The sequence below is a fragment of the Onychomys torridus genome, chromosome 6 (genome assembly GCF_903995425.1).
Source record: "Onychomys torridus chromosome 6, mOncTor1.1, whole genome shotgun sequence".
NCBI lineage: Eukaryota > Metazoa > Chordata > Mammalia > Rodentia > Cricetidae > Onychomys > Onychomys torridus.
The window spans coordinates 75,131,109-75,152,836 of NC_050448.1; the positions used below are offsets into that span (position 1 = coordinate 75,131,109).

Genomic DNA, 21,728 nt, shown 5'->3' on the forward strand with positions numbered 1-21,728 from the left:
GGTTTTGTTTGTTTGTTTGTCTGTTTTGTTTTGTTTTTATGAGCTTTGCTCCTCTGGATTGTGTCCTTAAACTGCTGAGAAGGGCCATGCTTTTCTTTCTGAAATAAGGTATGTACTTCTTCAAGAACTACTTCACATTTTGATAATGAGTTGTTTCTGACATGTTCAATAATATCCAGCTCTGGAAACATACACCTTCTTCTTTCTGCAATGACAATGTGTGCTCTACAGAACTGAGGGTTGTGCCTTCATCATCTTATGTTCTAGACAGCCTGGTATAATGCGCCATGCACTCAATAAATAATTTTGTAAGTGACGGTGCTCTTAGATAATTAGATCTAGAAGGCAATGGTAATCGGCTGATAACCAGATGACTGGGATGACCATCAGACTGTAAGATTTTTGTTATTTTTTTAACCATGATACTCTCAAATATGTATACATTTAAAAGATTAGTCTTTTGAATAGAAAGGCTAAGTTTCTCATCCTTACAGGTAAGTGATATTAACATGGCTTCAACACACACAATAACTGCCTAAAGAATTGGCTATAATTTTTTGTTTTGTTTTCTATTTGTTTAGTTTTGAGACATAGTCTTACTATGAAGCACAGGCTGGACTCAAACTCACAGACATCTGCCTACCTCTGCCTCCTCCTGAGTACTGGGGTTTTAACTTTTTGCATAATGTTTACATTGTTTTTGTCATCTCTGGCCTTTACAACACAAATCTTACTATGCTGCAAGACAGCTAAACAAGCTCATGAACTTACTAGGACTAAAGAAAGGGTGAGTGAAGACAGGGCTTTACATCCTTAACTACCTTTGGGGTGCCTGAGATCCACTTTTCTGCACTCTTCTCTCTAAAGAATACAATGTCTTACATAAAATGCCAGCTCTTGAATGGCAGTTAGGGATAATTATAATATTACTTTTACACATCTTCACTAGTATTACCATAGTTGCCTGGCTGCCAAAGGGCCTTTAAAATGTATATTTCATACACTAGCTTAAAAAATAAAGAGACTGAATGTAAATTTGATCTAAAACCTACAACAATACTAAGATGAAGAAACCAGGATTATAGGAATCTGTAGTGAAGAGGAGAGCAGGGTGGGAATAGAAGAATTTTAAACAGAATATCTCCAAAGTGACATATAAATTACAATAAAATCTTAAAACACTCAGCCGATCCTATTTCTTATATGAACTCAATGTTATTTTACAATTCAAACTACTGTCTCTTAACAGGAGTATTTGCTGAAGATAACAAAATGCAAAAATTGTATAGCTGAGATGATATTTTGCAATGAAATTTGATCAATTATTATTTAAAAAAATAATAAGAACCCATTCTAAACTTAAAAACCAATAAAAACAGGATAGAGAAAACAAGTATATAAAGTTGTGTACATAAGGTATATGATATATGTAATGAAAAATACTTTCAAGTTTTAAGATTAATTTTCAAAACAGTTACACCTATCACAATATGTATGCATATATATAAACACAAACTATTTTGAAAGTGATAATTAAAAATATTTTTATTTTATAAAAAATATAAGATATATACATATATAATATATAAAAACATAAAATTTTTTTTCTTTTGACAAGAAAGGTAAAAACATATTTTAGGTTAAGAATATAAAGAAAAAATGATTTAATACATGGTAAATGTCACAATTTTCCAAAAAATACATTCATTCAAGTATTATAGTACACATTATATTTTGGGTATTTGTGCTGGATACAGAAATTGATAAACAAATTACTCTCTATTTTTTAAGAAGCTAGGAAAACTAAGGGCTATTTTCAGTACATCACTATGATTCTAAAATCACGTTTAAATTTAGATTCTTGATTAAACTTTAATTCAATTTGTTAGTTAACATAATCCCTCATTAAATGTTCAGTGAGCGACTAGTGAGCCAAGCACTGTGCCTCACACATTAACTTCCAAACCAGAGCACTTTAAAAACAATGGTAGTAAATCAGCTACCAAAAAGGAAAGAATATAAAATATGTAATACAGATCTTTGGTTTGATTTTTTAAACTTACAAAACTACAATGCTAAAAATAGATCACTATATCAGAAGGATTGTGCTATATTAAAATCATCAAGAAGATACAGATTTACAATAGGTCAGAAAGTCGGTGACTTATTCAATGATTAATATTTTTCTATTTTATATTTTTTCCTAGACATTTTAGACTTAACTCCAAGTTAAGACCAAACAATATAAAGCAATTTATGAAGAGGACAGGCTCAGCTCCAGACTCTCTAAGCTCTGTGACCTCCACTAAGCTACTTGCCCACTGCCATTGTGTCTTAAGGTGTCCAAGTGTAAGTGACAATAACCAAATGGAATCGTCTATGTAAAAAGGCTAGAGCAGCGCCTGGCCCAGGGAAAGCATCACACATGTGGGCACCATCACAGTTCTTTACTCAAAGACTCAACGTGTGCGCTTCAGTCATCACTTTAAAGAAGAAATGTTTATGGATAAGGATGAAGTCAATAGTTTTACCAATCTCTGTAGAAATTAACCAACTGTAATTAAAACAATGTTTTATTTATATACACTCACTGAACTCAATTTTCTTTAAAATGTCACAAATAAGAGTTAAAGTAAGGACTTTAACTATTAAAATACTAACAAACTATGGCAAATGAACATGTTTATGTATATTACATATCTATCCTAGATGTCTATAATAAAATGGTTGATTTGTCCAGTCACTATCTAATACTCAACACTATAATATATAAGAAAATATTCAAACAATAATCACCTCAACAGCATCATCATACATCCTTCTTGCCTCATGGTCTGTTTTATCTGACATCAGCCATGCTTTCAGTAAGTACTCATAAAAGCTATCTCCCAGACCACCAACTGATGTGTGATCTGTAGCAAAAGGGAAAAGAGGATATGGACAGGGGAAAGAGAAGATAAAGACAGTTAAAATAATATTTTTAAATAATAAAGACCATTTAACAGATTAATAATCATAGTGGCATGCCTACTTTCAACATAATCTACTCAGTCAAGCAGAAGTACATTAGGCTTCCCTATGCATGTCTCAATTTCTAGGAAATCTTGTCTCCTCTGCATTTTCTTAAATTACATAGTTTGCAGAAGCAAAATAATTATCTTTTATACAATAATGGCTTTAAATACACAGCCATTATTAAATGACACTTCTATTTGGTACTAAACAAAAGGTACTCACTCCTAAACATCTCCATACAACAATGTCTAGTGCTAAGTCCTGTTTGGAAAGCAAGGTTCACTTTGTAATATATTTTCCTAATATACTTAGCTTTGAGTTCTGTCCTTAATTAATACTTATCACATATTAGTACACATTGCTTTTTCACAGGTATATTATTACTTATCACTTATACTTTTAAACCAGAGCACCAAGGCAAACACACTGTCATAGCTCACTTTCCACAAGTTTGACTGTATTTTGTGGCATAAAGAAAAACACCCCACCTGTATAAACTTTTCAACCAACCAGACAGTACTACGACTGGAAGATGAGGAAATGGCTTATGAGGAAAACTTGCAATTTGGTTGCAGGAAATAGCATGTTAAAATGTATCTTTTTAGATCACAGAATATACCTGTGGACTATTAGCAAGTAAAGCAGAAGAGAATATAAAGAATACTTCTGTTTTTCCTAGGTAGATGTTCTTAAATACAAAATGAAGAGTCATAAAGGAGTTTTAATTTCCTATGACACAAACTAAATTTCAGACAAACCAATGTGAAAGAAGAAACAGGATAGAATGCAATTGTAGCATATATGACAGCAACAATGCTAATGCCCTAAGCAAAGACCTCTGGGGGGAAAAGGGAAACAAAAGAAGGACACGGAGATTAACAAAGGAAACAAGACTCAGTCATTCCTTCGAAAACACACTCAACTCCAGGGACCAGAGAAAAGTCAAGTAAAATAACAAGATTCCACTACTATCTAGCATATCCCCAAGAATATTTTTATATTTTTATTACATTTATGTATTTGTGTATATAAATGGGCACATATATATACCACAGCATGTATGTATGGGATCATTTTCTCTTTGTACCAAGTGGGTCCTAGGACTCAAACTCAATCTTCAGGCTTCCTGGCAAGCAAGTACCTTTTCTTGCTGAGCCATCTTGACAGCCCAAGTGAGTGAGTGAATGAGTGACAAAGAGAAAGGGAGGTGGGCAGGGTGGAAAGAGGAGGAAAGAGAATCATCCATCCATTCATCCATCTATCTATCCATCCATTTGTGGTGCTAAGGATTGAATCCAGGGCCTAGTATATGCAGGGTAAGCATTCTACCACTGTGCTATATCCTCACTGGTCCTCAAGCATTTTTAAAGACATACTATCCAATGCTGACAATATAATTCATAATTGTTGGGACTAGAGGTAGATACCAAAATATAATATATGACCCTAGTTCTGGAATTACTCTATATCATTACCTGAAAAACACAAATAAAGGTATAAAAATATCCATTATAGAACTGTTTCCATTTGTAAAAAGTTAAACATAGCCTGAAACATTTAGGGAAGTTGATAAATAAATTGAGTATAAATATAGTACAGTACATTACATGATAATTAAAAAGAACTCAGGGTGTCTGTAATCTCACATTGAAGGGTATCTATTTTTACATTGCTAAGTGTGGAAAGGGAACAGGCTCAGAATAATATTTATAGTCTGACATGGCTAAAAATTATATATTAAGAAATGTTAGGGTACAAAGTCTTTAAACAGAATTACTAACAGTGATTGATCTCTGGGGAAAAGGCCTTACGTTTTAACTTCAGATCTATAAATATACTACCTGAGCACATGTAACTTCATGCAACTCAAAATCAGTTTCTGCTATAGAAAAAAGGATGAAAGGGCTATCATTCACCCCGTAGGCAATACACTGACTGTTCTATAGTTCACATATCCCTTAAACACTGTTTTACTTCACTACTTTTCCTGAAATCATAAGCAAATGTGTTGATGCATTATCAATACACTGTATACCACTAAAAGCACACAGCTGCAAATACAGAATGTTTCCAGCACCCTAACAGCACCTTCACATGCCTTCAGTCAACACTCATTCCCTAAAGAGAACCGCTTCTCTGACCTCTGTCACCACATTTTCTAAGTTCTTGAATATAAAATGTCCATCTCCTTTAACTAGGATCTGTTAGCTTAATGCTGCTAAGAACTATTCTCTTGTTTTCTACCTAAGTATGTAAAGGAAAGTTCCTTTGCTTGAGTCTCTTAAAGTTAACTGAACATCACAGAAGACAGCTGGAGAAGACAGGACTATAATATGACTCGATTTCAGACTGAATACATTTATAACTACATTTCTAACAGGTTACAATATGGAATATGTCCACATTTAAGAATTCTATGGTGGCCAGATAATGGTGGACTTACAGGGTGAGTTACACTTTTTGCTTAAAAAACAAACAAACAAAACTAACATTAACATTGTATAATCACAAAAGCCAAAACAGAAAAAAAGTTGTAACAGTCTGACACTACAACTATTGAAACAATATAGAAATGAAAGAGTAGAAAAGGAGAGTGCCAAGGACACACACAATGGGACAGAGCCTGCCAGGCCTCTGGGGACTGATTAGTTATAAGCACAGAAACAGTGTTACATCTAGAGAGTCCAGAGTGAACAGGACCAGACTGAGCTGGGCCCTGTGAGGGAGGGTGCAGGGAGAACCTGGCTGCCCAGTCCCCTTTGATACATTAAATAGGACCTCAGCACTTTGTCCTGGGTCTGAGACCTAAAATGATGCATTTGTAGTGAAACACGTCCAAGACCTACCTATGCTCCACAAATTCCAAGTATTTGTGTTAAACTATAAACTAAATAAAAGTCAAGTCAAAAATACTTTCTTAGTGGATCAGAATATTGACCAGTGCTAAGAGTCAACTCTCCTCAAGCAGATCTACAGACTCAACAAACCCTGGGCAAATGATTCCCAAAGGACCACAAGGGGCAGTGGCAGGGCTCAGTAAGTGCTTGCTTAGCATATGCAAGGCTTAGGCCCAGTCTCTAGCACTGCAAAGTCAACAGGGAGTTAAGTAAAAGCTAGACAAATGGAAACAAAAACTTTTTCAAAAAAGGGACAAAAACATCAGAGGGTCAGCACTGTTTGATTTCAAGACACATAATAAACCTACAGTATTCAAAACAGCAAGTTACTGTCGGAGGGGTACATAATCAGAGCAACACAGCAGGAGAGACTCCAAACTCAACCCCTAAATATACAGACAACTGGCTTTAACCCAGGGGTAAAGACACTGAGCAAAGAATGAGCCTTTCAACAAAAGGTGCTACCTTATTTGGATATCTACAGGCACAAAAGGAACTTTGATCTGTTATTAAAAAACAGACTTTTGAGTATTTTACTCTCCAGCGCTGCTGAGAATGAAAACACAAGGCATAAACTGGGAAAGGCATTGCTAAGACCGTTTCTCACAAAGGCTCTGTAGCTAGAACACGTAATGAAATCAGAAAATTCAACAATTAAAAAAATGAAACAACCCACTTAAAAAAATAAGCAGTAGACAAGAAATTCTGTCAGAAAATGTACCAAAGATCTTCAATACATACTAAGTGTCATATAACAAGGTATTTAACAGCAGTCATTTGGGAGGCACTAACTAAAACTGAAATAAGCTATGAAGTAAGACGAATTCAAAGACTGGTTGTGTCAGGAGTACCTAGAAGATGCTGACAGTAGTGTAACAATCTATGTCCCCTTTCAAAACAGACTGGCAATTTCTTAAAAGGCTTGGCTTCTGCTAAACAATACAAATAGTCATCCTAAATAGCTACCCAAGAGAAATGAGAATGCATGGAGGCTTCCACAGGAATGTTAACACAAGCTTTATTTTTAGTCACCCAAAGAAAACACTCAAATGTCCCCCAATAAGCAATTAGACCAATTATAGAAATCTCACACAATGAAAGTTTATTCACAACACAATTACGAGTGACTGAAGCCATACAAAGAACACAACTTTCGATGTGGCTATAGAAAACACAAGCACACACAGAGCATATGAGTGCCGCCTTCCTGAGGAGGGTGAGGAGAGGACCATGAGAAAGGGAGCCCAAGAACATGAGAAGACTTTTCAGAGGCAATGGGTATGTTACCTATTTTGATTGTTGTGATGGCTTTCCTAAGTGTGATGTTTCAGATGTGCCATTAACATTTTCTAACAGTTGTTACATGTTAATTATATTTTAATAAAGCAAATTTTAAGCAAAGAAACAAAAATAAGAAGCTGGGTGGTGGTGGCTTACACCTTTTAATCCCAGAACTCAGGAGGCAGAGGCAGGCAGATCTCTGCCAGCTCCAGACCAGCCAGGGATACAGAGTGAGTTCTAGGAAAGGTGCCAAAGCTACACAGAGAAACCTTGTCTCAAAAACAAAAAACAAAAACAAACAAACAAAAGAAACAAAAATAATCTTTAGAATTAGAAACCCAATGAGTTTGTTTTAGCTTAGATTTTAGAATGTTAAGATTTTCATACTGAAAACTCTGGTACTAAAAATACACCTAAAGTAACACTGTCAACAAAGTTGAAAGTAGCCGAAAGAGAGGGTTGGTAGGAGGATCATACAGAAAATCTAAAAGAGAACAGAAAATAGGAAGTAAACTCAGCTGACCAGGAGTGATCCAGCGGGAACTGGAAATCACACATTTATGGTAACTTACCTAAACTACCAAGGGCCTTCAGCAGCACTTGGCTGACTGTGAATGGAAACGGGGCAGACAAGAGGACAAGCATCCACAAACACAAGCAGTAACAGGGAATGCCTCCTGTCCAAGTATTTATAAGTGCTGCTCCACTGCGCCTATGCTGTAGCCAATGGCATGCCAACTCGAGATCAACTTAGCTGTCTCCTCTCCTGTTAGCGCCGATCTCACAACAGCTCCATCAAAGGAAACCTCAGTGCTGCATACCATCTTCTTGTTTGGTTTGTTTTTGAGACAGGGTTTCTTTGTGTAGCCTTGGCTGTCCTAGAACTCACAGAGATCCACCTGCCTCTGCCTATCATCTTCTTCATGACTACTTGATTAGTGTTCTTGATAAGTGACCTAAAGATTTCTGAACTCTAAGTCCCCATTGTTCAGAAAACTGAAGGCAAGAAGATGCAGAAAACAGGTCCTTCAATTTTCCGCACTCTTCCTTATCCCTTTGATTACTAAGAGGATGGAGGACCTATTCTCTACAACAGTCCTCTGGCTCTGAACCCTGACCACTTCAACTTCCTTCTCATGAGGGCTCTCCCTTTTGATTTGTAACTGTTACTCTTCAATTGTATCTGCCTCTTAGCATTTGATACTTATTATTAACTTCTTAAAATAATTTAATCATCTTCCTTGACTATGACACTTCTGTGTGTGCTATCTGTCAGGTATACTTACTGAAAGAGGAAAATTCTGGGTGATGCCAACTTTCCAATTGCAGTAAAGTGACAAACGATACTCCTCACTGAAGCTGGGGCTGCTGGAGGAGAATGGCTAAAGGGAACTGGTCTGCTGAATTTGGGGATGCTAGTTACATATCTAAATGGAGCTAACAAAAAAGCAATCATGGGCTGGAGAGATGTCTCAGTGGTTAAGAGCACTGGTTGTTCTTCCAGAGGTCCTGAGTCTGTAATGAGACCTGGTGCCCTCTTCTGGCCTGCAAGCATGCATGTAGGCAGAACACTGTATACATAATAAATAAATAAATCTTTTTTTTTTTTTTTAAAGCAATCAGATAACAGGAAATCCAGAGAAAAGCTAAACTGGGTGGCACAAGTTATCAATGTGTAAAACTCGGGCATGCATATTAACAGACAATGCTACTTTGGAAATAATATGAACATTTAAAGAATAGGGGACAGGGGAGAAGGTCACACCAGACACTGCAGATCAGCAAGCACAAGCAAAAAAGGAGGCATAGTGTAAGGTCCTGGGAGGTGGCATGCACAGAGCAAAGGGTAAGAGCATGATCTCTGCTGGAGTCTGCTATGCTGACCTGGCTTTGCTCTGTTCTCACTCCCTGTACTACCTTGTGAAATGGCTTGGTTTTCTCTGTACTTTATTTTCTCCATCAACAGACAGGGGAAGAAAAATAGTATTTACCTCATAAATCTATGTAAGCTTACAGATCAATCAATGAATCAGCATAGTCTAGTTCAGAATTATGAGTTCATTAGGCAAACATGAGAGAGGCCAAGTTTGGAAACTGAAGAATGATCATGATTTTAAAATTTACAAAAGATCAAGTGGGATAATAACTAAAACTTTTCTTCACTCTTTCACTATACATTTCTTGAATGGCCTCAATGTGCCAGGCCCTGTTCCAGGCACTAGAGCTAAGCAGGGAATAAAACTGACAAAACACTCTGCCTGCCTTCACAGATCTTGTATTCTGTTGAGAGTTGAGAAATAAGCAAGATAAAAGAGCAAATAATAAGGACCACTATGTATCAGGTAATACTTCAAGCACTTTATACATAATAAGCCAATTCATGCTTACAATAATATCATAAAGCATATCAAAATAACATATCAAAAATGCTATTATCCACTTTGTACAGAGGAGGAAACTCAGATGCAAAGTAGCTAAGTAATCATGTCACAAAGCTAGAATGTAGCAGACATGAGTCAAATCTAGCTATTCTGCTCAGATTCTGTGGAATATTTATCCAGGAGCAAAGGAGTGTACAACCCATGGATCTGGTAGTCAGGCTACAGTAAAGATTTTAGATGAATTAAGCAGGGAAGACTCTTATCTCTAAGGTAATTTAAATAAAAAAAAAAGTCCATAGAAAGAGGGCAAGCCACGTGAATATCCCTGGGAAGACTGGTCTAAGCACAAGTGGTAGGAACAACAGCTCTGTGATAAAAACTTGCTTGCTAGCCTCAAGAACCAAGGGGAGGTTGTCAATGAAGGTGGACCACAAAAATTTTTTTTTGTTTTTTTTGTTGTTGTTGTTTTTTGAGACAGGGTTTCCCTGTGTAGCTTTGTGACTTTCCTGGAACTCACTTGGTAGCCCAGGCTGGCCTTGAACTCTCAGAGGTCCACCTGGCTCTGCCTCCCAAGTGCTGGGATTAAAGGTGTGCGCCACCACTGCCGGCAACAATTTTTTTTTTTTTTTCTTCAGAGCTGAGGATGGAACCCATTGAGCTAAATCCCCAATCCCCACAAAAACTTAATAGGAGAGTGATCAAAGAAGGCTCATAGGACTTCAGCTTACACTCTGGATAGTAAAATATAAAGTTACTGGAGAGTCATACAATGTAGCACAATTTATAAACTAAAAAAAATGACTGGTTCCTATATTAGAATAGACTGAAGGCAGTCCCAGGAAGACCAGTTAGGAGCTGTTGTTAGTTTATCATCACTATTACAAATACTTGTAGAAGCAGTTTAAAAGGAAGACTTATTTTGGCAGTGTTGGAGGTTACAGTTCATGGTCACTGACTCCACTATTTCTGCACTGTGGGAAGAGAATACCAGGGCAGGAAGCCTGTAGTTGAACCCTATTGCTGACCTCATGACAGCCAGGAGGAGGAGATGGGGCCAGAGACGGGTAGATCTTTCCAGGGAATGCCTGCAGTGATCTCCTCCCTCCAATTAAGTCCTGTGCCTACTTCCCTTCACCTCCCAATAATGCCACTGTATTGTGTCTACACAAGGGCTTCATCAATAGTTAGGTCAGAGCCCTTGGGACCCACTCTCTTCACATAAGCCCATTTGCTGGCAACCAAACCTTCGACAGAAGAGCCTTTAAAAGGATTTTGTAACTAATCCATAAAAAGTACTGTCACAAAAATATAAACAGGAGAGAGTAACTTAGCTCAGGGTTAGCAGTACCTAGACTTGAGAGTAGCTCAGCTCAGGGTAAGCAATATCTAGAGGTCAAGAGTAAACAGAAAAGAATTTGCTGAAGAACTGGAGGTTGGGTGTGAAACAATGAATTTAAAAAAAAAAATAGCACTAAGATGTATTTTTTGCATAAGCAAGAATAGAAAAGCCATTAACTGAAACTGAAAGAACTAAAGACACCTGGTAACATAAAGAACTATAAGAGTTGGGTTGTTGATACTCACAGGCACTTGAGGTGTCTATTGGATATTTTAATAAAGAAGTCCAATAGAACTGGAGGCCAAGGATAATAGAAGGTTAGCACTCTAAACCTGAGATTTGTCAGTATTAAGTGGCAACTTCCTCCCAAAGAAAACTGTCTTATTTTGGAGGGAGCTAGTTTAAAACAGAATATTCTAAGAGGAGGTGAAACATTCCATCCAATAGGAAAGCTCCTTAATAAACACAGGAAGTAAACAACTCAGAGACTTCAGGAAGTCCCTGAAAACTGACTAGCTTCATTAGCTCTCTCTTTCTCCAAGTATATATATAAGCATTAAGGGCTACTGTGAGACACTCTTAGACAAGGTGAACTTCTTAGAAGAGGTTCAGACTAGACCACCTAGAAGAAACAGAGATCACCCAAGCTACCTGGAGGAATAGAGGTCTAGAAGAGGCTCAGACCACTTGTGTTGCCTCAAAGAAAAAGTTTCCAAGTTGTTGAGCTTCCTGCAAATTATGAAATACACTTGAAGCTCCCAGTATTCATGAGCTCTTACCACACTGGGGTAGGTTTTGGTGGTACAGCAGTCTCTGAGTCATTTCTGCTCCCTCCCTCACTTTTCTCTAAGTAACCACAATAAAATTCATTGATTCACCAAGTTCACCAAGTTGGTGGTATCCTTACTTTAGTCTGTCCTTGGTTCCCTATCTAGGGTAAGACAGTATCTCTCATCTCCCCAGAAATAGTGTCATACAACAGTCAGAATGTAGATGGCATTTCATACCATAGCACTAGGAAGAAGGCAAAGAAAACCAGGGATAAGGGGCAAATCCATAAAGACAGTACTGCCAAGTGAGACTAAAAGGAGAGCAAAAGAATGTCCTAGAAAGCAAGTGTTTCAAGAACAGAAACAGATGTTGATGGACTCACAGATGAGCTCCACAAAGTGGCTGCTGCATTTATAGAACACAGAGATTTCCAGTAACTATGATCACTGTGATGAAATTCCACATTTTTCTAAGACATCATACATCTGGAGAGTGTACTTACTGAACAGTTCAAACCAGAATGTACCTTTTTTGGTCAATTTTATTTATGATTATCATTATCAGTGTGGGTGTAAGGGTATGGTATGAACATATGACTGAGGACAAGCTTTAGGAGTTGGTTCTCTCCTTTCACATTGGATTCTAGGGACTGAACTCAGGTGGTCAAAGAAAGGTGCTGAGGACAAAGTGCAAGACAAGAATATTTTGGTGAAAAAGAACACTATGGAATAGTAATGTATCGTAGTACAAAGTTACAAAGGAGTATCCTTAAGAGCTAGTGTTTGTCATCAGAAAAGATTTGTTTGTTTGTTTGTTTAGTTAGTTAGTTTTTCGAGACAGGGTTTTTCTGTGTAGCTTTGCACCTTTCCTGGAACTCACTCTGTAGCCCAGGCTGGCCTTGAACTCACAGAGATCTTCCTGCCTCTACCTCCCGATTGCTGGGATTAAAGGCGTGCACCACCACCGCCCGGTTTAGGAAAGATTTATTAATGGTAAAGTGGAAGGCAAATAAGCCCCAACATCATGTCAGACAGTGAGAAGACTTGTTGTTTTTCATTTTTAAAATTGCATGTGTATGGGTGTTTTGCCTGCATGTGTGTCTGTGAACCACATGCGTGAAGTTCCCGCAGAGGCCAAAAGGTGTTAGATCTCCTGAGACTTAAGTTACAAATGGATGTGAGCACCCATGAGGGTGCTGGGAAATGAACTCAGGCTAGTACTCTTAACCTCTAAGCCACTTCTCCAGTCCCAGTAACTGTTTTAAAGTAATATTTTCGTTTTTAAAGGGTTTTACACTTTGGTGTCATGTGCCGTTTTCTAGATTTGGTATAGATATAAGAAAGGATTGCCAAGCAGGGGGAAAAACTAACAACTCAGAAATAGGATTAAAGGAAATGAAACAGAGAGGAGGAGGTGCCGGTCTTTCTTTAGCTCTACGGGTCAGGAAATGTGTTTTCTATCTGTGCACTCCTGTTAGGGTTTACTGATGTAACAAGTTACTTAATTAATGGGACTGGGTCTCAGTCTTCTTGCAGGTCCACTCAAGCTCTCCCAGACAGCTGGCCTGGGGGAAAACTGCAGAAGCTAGGGATCCAAGATCTACTTATGATTTGAAACTATATCATCACTTGACGGTCTCGCTTCTCTTCTCTACTTGAACCACTGACTTGGGACTGCCTATGTGTCACATCTGACGAGCCATGCATTCCAAAATTCTTCTGATAATCGGAAAGTAGGGATGCATTTTAAAGTAGACCAGTCACTCACTCATCCACCTCAGGAGGTCAAGCAGTCTGAGGGGATGTTTCTAACAGAAGCTCTTTCTAAAAGCAGCTCCAAACAGAATTCTAGAATACAAGCTAGTGTGAAGCATTTTCAAATACAGTGCCTCACAAAGATGACCCACATGAGCTTCAGACTAAAGAACTCACCAGGAGAAACAGCAGAGGCACAGAAATTCAACCCTTTATTTAAACTTTTAAGCAGGAAAGCCAGAGTTTGTACTGGAGCTCCAAACATTATACCTCTTCCAGGCTTTCCACAATTTTAAAGTTAGTAATAGAAAACTTAATGAACCGGTAGTGGCTGGCTTCCTAGACTGGTTTCACTTTAAATCATTAAATGGCACAGGCTAATCACTGTACTTAAAAAATGAGAGACTGAAGTAAAAAGGGAAGGGAACCAATGATTTGCCTTTAAATTGAGGTTCCCTGCGATACTCTTTGAAGTCTGTTGCCAAGTCCTTATCCTGAAAGTAATTACTAGCAATTACTCTCTGATTGCTATGTGCATATCAGATATTATCATCACTCTAATTATAATACAGTTAGCCAAAGCTGAATGGTTAACTTTCAGTTCAATTAAATGTTTGTTTTGCAGCCTATTTATAGATATGACAGATGTATACTGCTCAAAGATAATTATGGAATTTGATACTTTCCAGAGCTGATATAAAACATACAAAAACACAAAAAAGAACAAATAAGACAATTTAGTAGGGATTGCAGCTGCTAACGGAATATGAAGCCAGTTTGCTAAGGTTTTAAAATCTGTCTGCCAAAACACCCAGTGAACAGCACTTTCTCTAGCATTCTCAAAATGTATAACTGCTGACGATGAATATATTACAAAGTAATTTCAGTTTATTTTGTGGAGAAAAACAGTGACAAATGAGACTTTATTGTGGTGACTCTGCATGACACGAACGGTGCCCCTGGCACCACTGTGAAGTGTGCTGGTCAGTGACACTGGCTGCGTTCAATGGGTGACTCAGTCACTACTGTGCCTGAAACTTTTCATTACCACAAACTGAAACCGTGTGCAAACAACTCCTCATTCTCTTTATCTACTGTTTTGTTCGTTTGTGTTAGCCAAGGCTAAGCGGTTCTGTAAAACTTCGTTTTGGTTGGACTGTGACAATTCCAGTAACTACAGGAATATAGGAACTAGTAACTAGATGTAACGTAACCTGTCTCTAGATTCTTGACTTCCCTCCCTGTGGACCTAGTAATGGCCAGTCAAGAGAAATGCTTATTGATCATCTAACCTTTAACTGACTGCTCACTGGTTACCACCAAAAAAAGAACTTCCAACCCTTGCATCTGCCCTATAACTATCCCAGCTTGTAAGCAGACAGAAGGCTCTGGTTCTCAGAGACCCTTCTCCCACTCCCCCACTCCCTGTGAAAACATAATAAAATAAGGGCCTGGACTGCCAGCAAGTTGTTCCTTCTCTTGTCTTTCCTTTGGTTTCAATTTGGTTTGGTTCTGAGACAGGGTTTCACATAAAACCCAGGCTGTAATAAAACTCACTCTGTAGCTTAGGCTAGCTTGAAACTCACAGCTCTCCTGTCTCTGCTCCTGGACTGTTGGGTTAGAGATGTAAGCGAGTTCCGCTTCTCTTTCACTGAAGCCTCTGCTAGCCTCTATCCCACATTCTATCTCTATGAATCTGAGTATTGTCATAAGTGCATATGTTGACATGATATATGATGTGATGTGACATGACAAGATATGATATGATATGATATATGATATGATATATGTGGGTGTGTGTTGTCTGGTTGTCTCTGTTCATTTAGCATACTGTTTTAAAAAAGCTCACATATGTTGTAGCATGTATCACTCCTTTTTTAAAATCACTGAGTAATATTACATTGTATGCTCACACCATATTTTGTTTATTCATTCACTATTAAGACACTTGGATTATGTCCATTTCCTGCCACTTAACAAAATATCTAAATCTAGGACTAATAAAAGGGTTTATTTAGTTCACAATTTTGAAGATTCAAGATCATGGCGTCAGCATCTACTCAACTTGGATGAAGCCAATCTGACTATATCACAACATAGCAAGGAATCAGAAAGGGAAGTGACAGATAGGGGTGGGTTTACTCTACATCAACCCACCCTCATAAAAAACGACCTCCTCCACAAGATCAGCACCAACTCCTTCTGGAGACAGGGCTCCAAATGACCCAACTACCTTGTACCTGTGTAGCACTGTAAAGAGTTCTAGTCAGTGACAGTAGTTACGTTCACAGAGTCGGGTAAACATGACCACTACCCATTCCTGGAACTTTTTCACATCATGTATGTTCCACTGTATCACTACTGTCACCCTCGGGCCAGTGCCTCCAGCAACAGAATGTCAAATGACATCCAGAGCAGCTCATTTCCATCTCCCGGCTTCTGGGGACACTGGGATGGAAACATCTGAGTCTGTTTTCCATGCATTTGGTGGAATTCTGTTTGGAATCCTGTTTCATTAGGGGATTCTGTTTGCCTTTTGAGAAACTGCCCGGGTTTTACTCTGGCTGCAAGGTTTCCAGTTCCCACCAGAAATGACAAGTGCACTAATTTCTCCACATTTGCCAAGGCTTATTTCTGATTACAGCCACTATGGTAGGTATCTCAGTGGTTTTCATTGGCATTTCCATAAGGACATCAAATAGTTTTCATTTACTTATTTTCCATCTGCATATCTTCTTGGAAAAAATAACTATTCAAATCATTTGGTCTATTTTTTTTTTCTTTTACTGGAGCTGAGGACTGAACCCAGGGTCTTGAGCTTGCTAGGTAAGCACTCTACCACTGAGCTAAATCCCCAACCCCCATTTGGTCTATTTTTCATTTATGTTGCCTTCTTGTTGAGTTGTAGGAGTTAATATATCGTGGAAACATACCCTGACCATATATGTAACTTGTTTGGTGGGTCATCTCTAAATCATGATGGTGTCCTTCAATGCACAAGTTTTCAAGTCTATTTAAGTCTAACTTGTTTTCCTATGGTTATCTATAGTCTTGGCATCATATTGAGGAATCTGTTGGCCTGGATATTCACCTAAGGGTGTTGTAGTTCAGGCTCTTAAGTTTGGTTGTATTTTTAAAATCCATTTTGAAGTCAGTTTCATAGATGATACAAGTAAGAGTTCATCTTCAGTGTTTTCCAAGTGCTTATCAAGTTGTTTCTTTACAGCTTATTAAAGAAAAAGCATGTTGGTATTACAGTGGTAAACATAGCTGCTTCTCTAAAAGGAGAACCTTCTACTGTCAGGTTCCTAAGCCAATGCAATTTCTGCTTCCTACCAGAATTTGAAGGTAAGGCTCTATTACTGAAGACACCACACTCTTCAGACAAAGGACTTAGAAGACTCAAACAAGAACTGACAGGGAAGCTTCCTCCCAGGAGTGGCTCTCATACTATTGGACGGTGGTATTCAAGCTGCCGAGGGAGAGAAACAACTGGTAGTTCTATCCAGCTGCAATGCCAATGAACTGCAACAATGGCTGGACCCACAAGATAGCCACAATGGCACAATAGTGGTACTTTTACCTTGGGAATAATGAGGCACCTGTCTAATTGGACTTAAAGCTTGCAACAGGAAAGAATTCATGTCTGGTATTGTAAACCTAGTCAACTCCCTATGGCTGGAGAGGTCACAGACCCGAGAGAACCTTTGACTGTCAGATTCCTGAACCAATGCATTTTCTGTTTTCTAAATATGTATCCTTGCAACCACGGAAAAGTGTAGCTTTCCCTCCTCATAAAAGATTCATTTTGCAACAGACAGAGACTATTACAGAGTCAAAATGCCGAGAATAAGTGACGGTAGGTTACCCAACCCCAAATGATACATCTGCAACATAATCCCTACACCTAAGGCTCCGGGAAAATCATGGAAAAGGAGGTGAAAAAATTATAAAAGTCAGGCCTGGGGCATCTGCTGTTACATAATATCCCCTAGACATGACAAAGAAAACATGCCCAAGAACTTTCAAGAGCATCACAATGACACCACCATTGGACATGCCAATACAACAGGGTAATTACAAGTAATCCCACTCCTAGATGAAGAGCTACAGGCAGAGAGTGGCTACTAAGAGGAAGAATCAGTTTCCTCCAGAGATGAGCTCCCACATGGGTTGTCCAATCCCAAGTGGTCAGCCCTAGTCACATGTACATAAAAGAAAAATTAAATGGATACACACATAATATATACATATGTACATACATGTAACAAAAATTATTAAAGAAGAGATCATGAATGTTTGTGGGAAGGACATGCATGTGAGCTGGAGGGAAGAAGTGGAGCAAGAGTGATAAGAAGGCATTGCTCATGTATAATAAATAAGTTTAAAGCATAGCTTCATAAGTATAATAGTAATATTTCAAGTGCTCACCAATTGCCTACCATTTGTCTAGTGACTATATTCATGTTCTATAATTATAGAAGTTCTGTTGGATAAAAACTTTTTAGAATGTTTCAAAATTATTGCAACTGTAAATAAGTCCTAGGTTCAGTAAATAAAGTTCATAGCTCTTAAATTTTCCCAGGAATAAACCAGGTAATTGCTAGATTCAGAAGGCATAAAAACATTAACATTCAGGCTGGGCAGTGGTGGTGCACGCCTGTAATCCCAGTACTCGGGAGGCAGAGGCAGGTGGATCTCTGTGAGTTCGAGGCCAGCCTGGTCTACAGAGCTGGTCCAGAACAGGATCCAAAGCTACAGAGAAACCCTGTCTCAAGAAACCAAACCAAAACAAAACAAAAGAAAACAAACAAAAAAATTAACATTCTTTGAAACACTGGGCATACAGGGGTTTTAATTTCCTTTATCAACCTAAGAGTCAAAGAACTGTGTCTCTCTTCAAAAGTGCACTGAAATCATGGGCACAGTAAAATGGGAAAGATATTGGTATCTGGGTAGAGTTCTACAGAGACTGTCTTTACAAATACTAATACAGCAGCAGTAGTCTACACTGAAAGAAATGTCTCAGCAAGTAGTCTCCAAGCACCACTTATTTTCACACCTTTAGAACTAAACAATATTGGCTCATTGATTACCTATGTTTTCTTTTCTGAATTAAGTTTTCTTTCTTTAAAAAACAACAACAACAACATTTATTTATTCATTATGTATACAGTGGTCTGCCTGCATGTATGTCTGCGGGCCAGAAGAGGGCATCAGATCTCATTACAGATGGTTGCGAGCCACCATGTGGTTGCTGAGAATTGAACTCAGGACCTCTGGAAGAACAGCCAGCACTCTTAACCTCTGAGCCATCTCTCCAGCCCCGAATTAAGTTTTCTTACCTCAGCATTCTTTGAGTGATCATCTATTTCTTATGATCTTGTAAGAGGTCATCATATAGAAAGTATATGAAAATAATTTCCCAAATATGTTCATCTTCTTATTATAAAATCTGCCTTTTAATTGTTATGAAATGTAGATTAACCTTTATATGTGGTTAAACTCACATATTATGCTTCTGGCAACCATTATTCAGTTTATGTTTTTCATCATAGACTTTGAAATAGTTATACCATATGAAATATATACTGCCATGAGATACTGGAGAAACTGAGCATAATTTTCCCACATATTAGAAGTTCCAAATCTTAATACTTTAAGGGAGTAAATTCTACAATCTGATCCACTGAAATTACTAAGTAGGCATCCAATCTAGTTACTCATCTATAGCATAAGAAAACTATATTTTGTTTTATAAATGCAGCTCTCAAAATGTTTTGCTTTTTCAAAACTATTCAGTCAGTATGAGCCTTAGCTCTTAGAGAAAGGAGAGGAGAAAACACATGATAGGGGTCTATAAGCAATCTCCTGAAAAAGAGCCTGCAAGACAACCTTGGTGGCAAACATCTTTCTCTCCGGTACTCAGACTCACATGGTTCTCACCGGCAGAGCTAGTGGTGCTTCCAAAACTTAAAGTTAAGTCACTTGCTGCTTCATTATACTATTGTTAATTTTAATAATAACCCAAACACGACTTATTAGGGACAAAGTTGTTACTTGTATTTACTTTAGTATTTTTGCTTTTAAAAAGAGAAATGCATTTATAAAACCCCAATTACTAAAATTTTAAGTTCAACGTTTCCACATGAACATTTATTGTTTGAGACTCAAAACCTTCAAAGATGAATTCTAAAGCCCTGATACTATTAATCTCTGCAACAAAACATTTTTCCACCAGGAGAGCAATCATTTCTACTAATTTCATATTAACTAGTACACTTCTTTATTATATTTATCTCATTATAGTCCAACCACTTTAAGTGTTTCTACCTACCTGCTAGCTTGGGAACTCCCCCAAATCAGATCAAACCCTAATTCTTTTACTATCTTTAGTCTCATACAAGAGCCTAATAAATAACAGATGTGTGGTACCTTTTCCTAAATGAATGATAAAATATAGTCTGTCCATGGCAACTGTCCTCTTTTCCAATAATTTATACTCTTAATGCCTATTCTGAACTACTCATATAAAAATACTTATCTCTTATTTAATTCCACATGTTGCACCTTTCAACACATCAAGCAAAGACTTTTCAAACAACCTTTTTAGCATATCAGCAGTTGCACTAGAAATACTTACACTGACCCCAGCGCCCTGTTCTTGGGTTTAAATAGTTTGGATAAAGACCATTTGGGCGTTCCATTTTCTGGAGTAGTTTTCGAATGTGCATGACCTAATCAAAATGAAATGAAGAATGTAATTAAAATCATAAAGGCTTTCTACTAACCTACGCTCTGTGGTGTGTCCATCACTTGGAACCCACACCCACCTTCTACTTCATCATGTGTGGTGGTCAGGAGGGCTTCTATTTCTTAAATGATTCATTAGTTTTATTAGAGGATATATTATTATTTTAAAAATCAAACAATAATAAATGTAACAAAATAAAAAATTTCACAAAATATTTTAAATTCTCAGTCTATTTATTATACAGACTTGACCATCAGAAACATCAGACAGATTTTCTAGATATATCCCTATATTGTAACACAAATTGCTAAACGATCTTATTAATAAAAATAACCCGGAGCCAGATACTGGGGTAAAAGGTGAAAGATCAGAGAAACAGAAAAAGCCAGCCATGTTCTTACCTCTACAAAATCCTTAGCCTCAAGAGAGAGACTTCCTGTTTACTCACGCCTTATATACCTTTCTGTGCCCTGCCATCATCTTCCTTCCTTCCTAGTGCTGGGATTAAAGGTGTGTGCCACCACTGCCTGACCTCTGTTTAATATAGTGGCTGATTTGTCCTCTGATCCCCAGGCAAGCTTTATTAGGGTATACAATGTACCACCACACTGTATGCATTAAAATAGAAGAAATAAATAAATAATTTTAAAAATTAAATAAAATAGAATAAAATAACTTCATAGAAATGTAATCAAAACTTTCTATGAAAAGAATTAATCTGAGTTTAATAAATAATGAAGTAAAAAGCAAGCTGCTGGGATTTAAATACCTTCTCAATAAAATATTTCCCTAAATCCTTAAAGATCTCCCTGAGGCTCAGTGAGGAAAAAGAATCACTCACTACATTCAGAGACTGATGATGTCCCCAAAGAGCACCTTCACTCTGTCTGCAGCCTGGTCACATCTGATCGGATCTCAGATGTGGGGAGCAGGCAGGACAGAGGAAACAGATTCTAGTTCTTGTAGTCTTACTTTTTTGAAAAGTTATTTATACCTAAAATTTTGTCACTCAAATTTTGAATAGGTAACGTATCCATGCTGCCTTACGTATGACTGATGACCTGGATGGTATAAGTGACTTAGAATACATTCTTTCTCACTGGCATGCATATATACTTTAGCTTTCTGAACTTGAGCACATCAATAGGTTTCCACAACCATTCTCATTATGTTCTTTTTGGCTGAGTTTTGGCATGGTACCAAGAAACTCAAGGATGCTACCTATATTTCTAAATTCTTTCATATGCAAAGCCACCATCGTGCACAAGCGCAATGTGAATAACTCTACACACCACTTTCAGACACTTCTAAATGACATTAGGAAAGATGAGAAACTTGGCTTTTTGACATCTGAAATGATGTATAACACTTAATTCTGTGTTTCCCGGTACACTGTTTTTAGTACCTCTAACAGCGTTTCTCAGTCTGTCTTCTCAGTCCTCCCTTTCACATTTTCAAGCCCCATCTTTCCCTGTGTTGCTTCCTCTTTGGTCTCCTCTTTGGTAGTAATGTTTTCTTCTGCTCGGTACTGATATC

At 37.7% G+C, this 21,728-nt stretch overlaps 1 protein-coding gene across 1 annotated transcript in view; it reads right to left on the reverse strand.

Annotated features, from left to right (window-relative positions):
• Man1a2 (mannosidase alpha class 1A member 2) overlaps positions 1 to 21,728 on the reverse strand; it is a 128,856-nt gene that overhangs the window by 31,121 nt on the left and 76,007 nt on the right. The window contains exons 8-9 of the mRNA XM_036190083.1: positions 20,082 to 20,175; positions 2,797 to 2,912 (exon numbers count right to left, since the gene is read on the reverse strand). Coding sequence (XP_036045976.1) covers positions 2,797 to 2,912; positions 20,082 to 20,175 — 210 coding nt within the window. The remainder of the gene's footprint in view (positions 1 to 2,796; positions 2,913 to 20,081; positions 20,176 to 21,728) is intronic.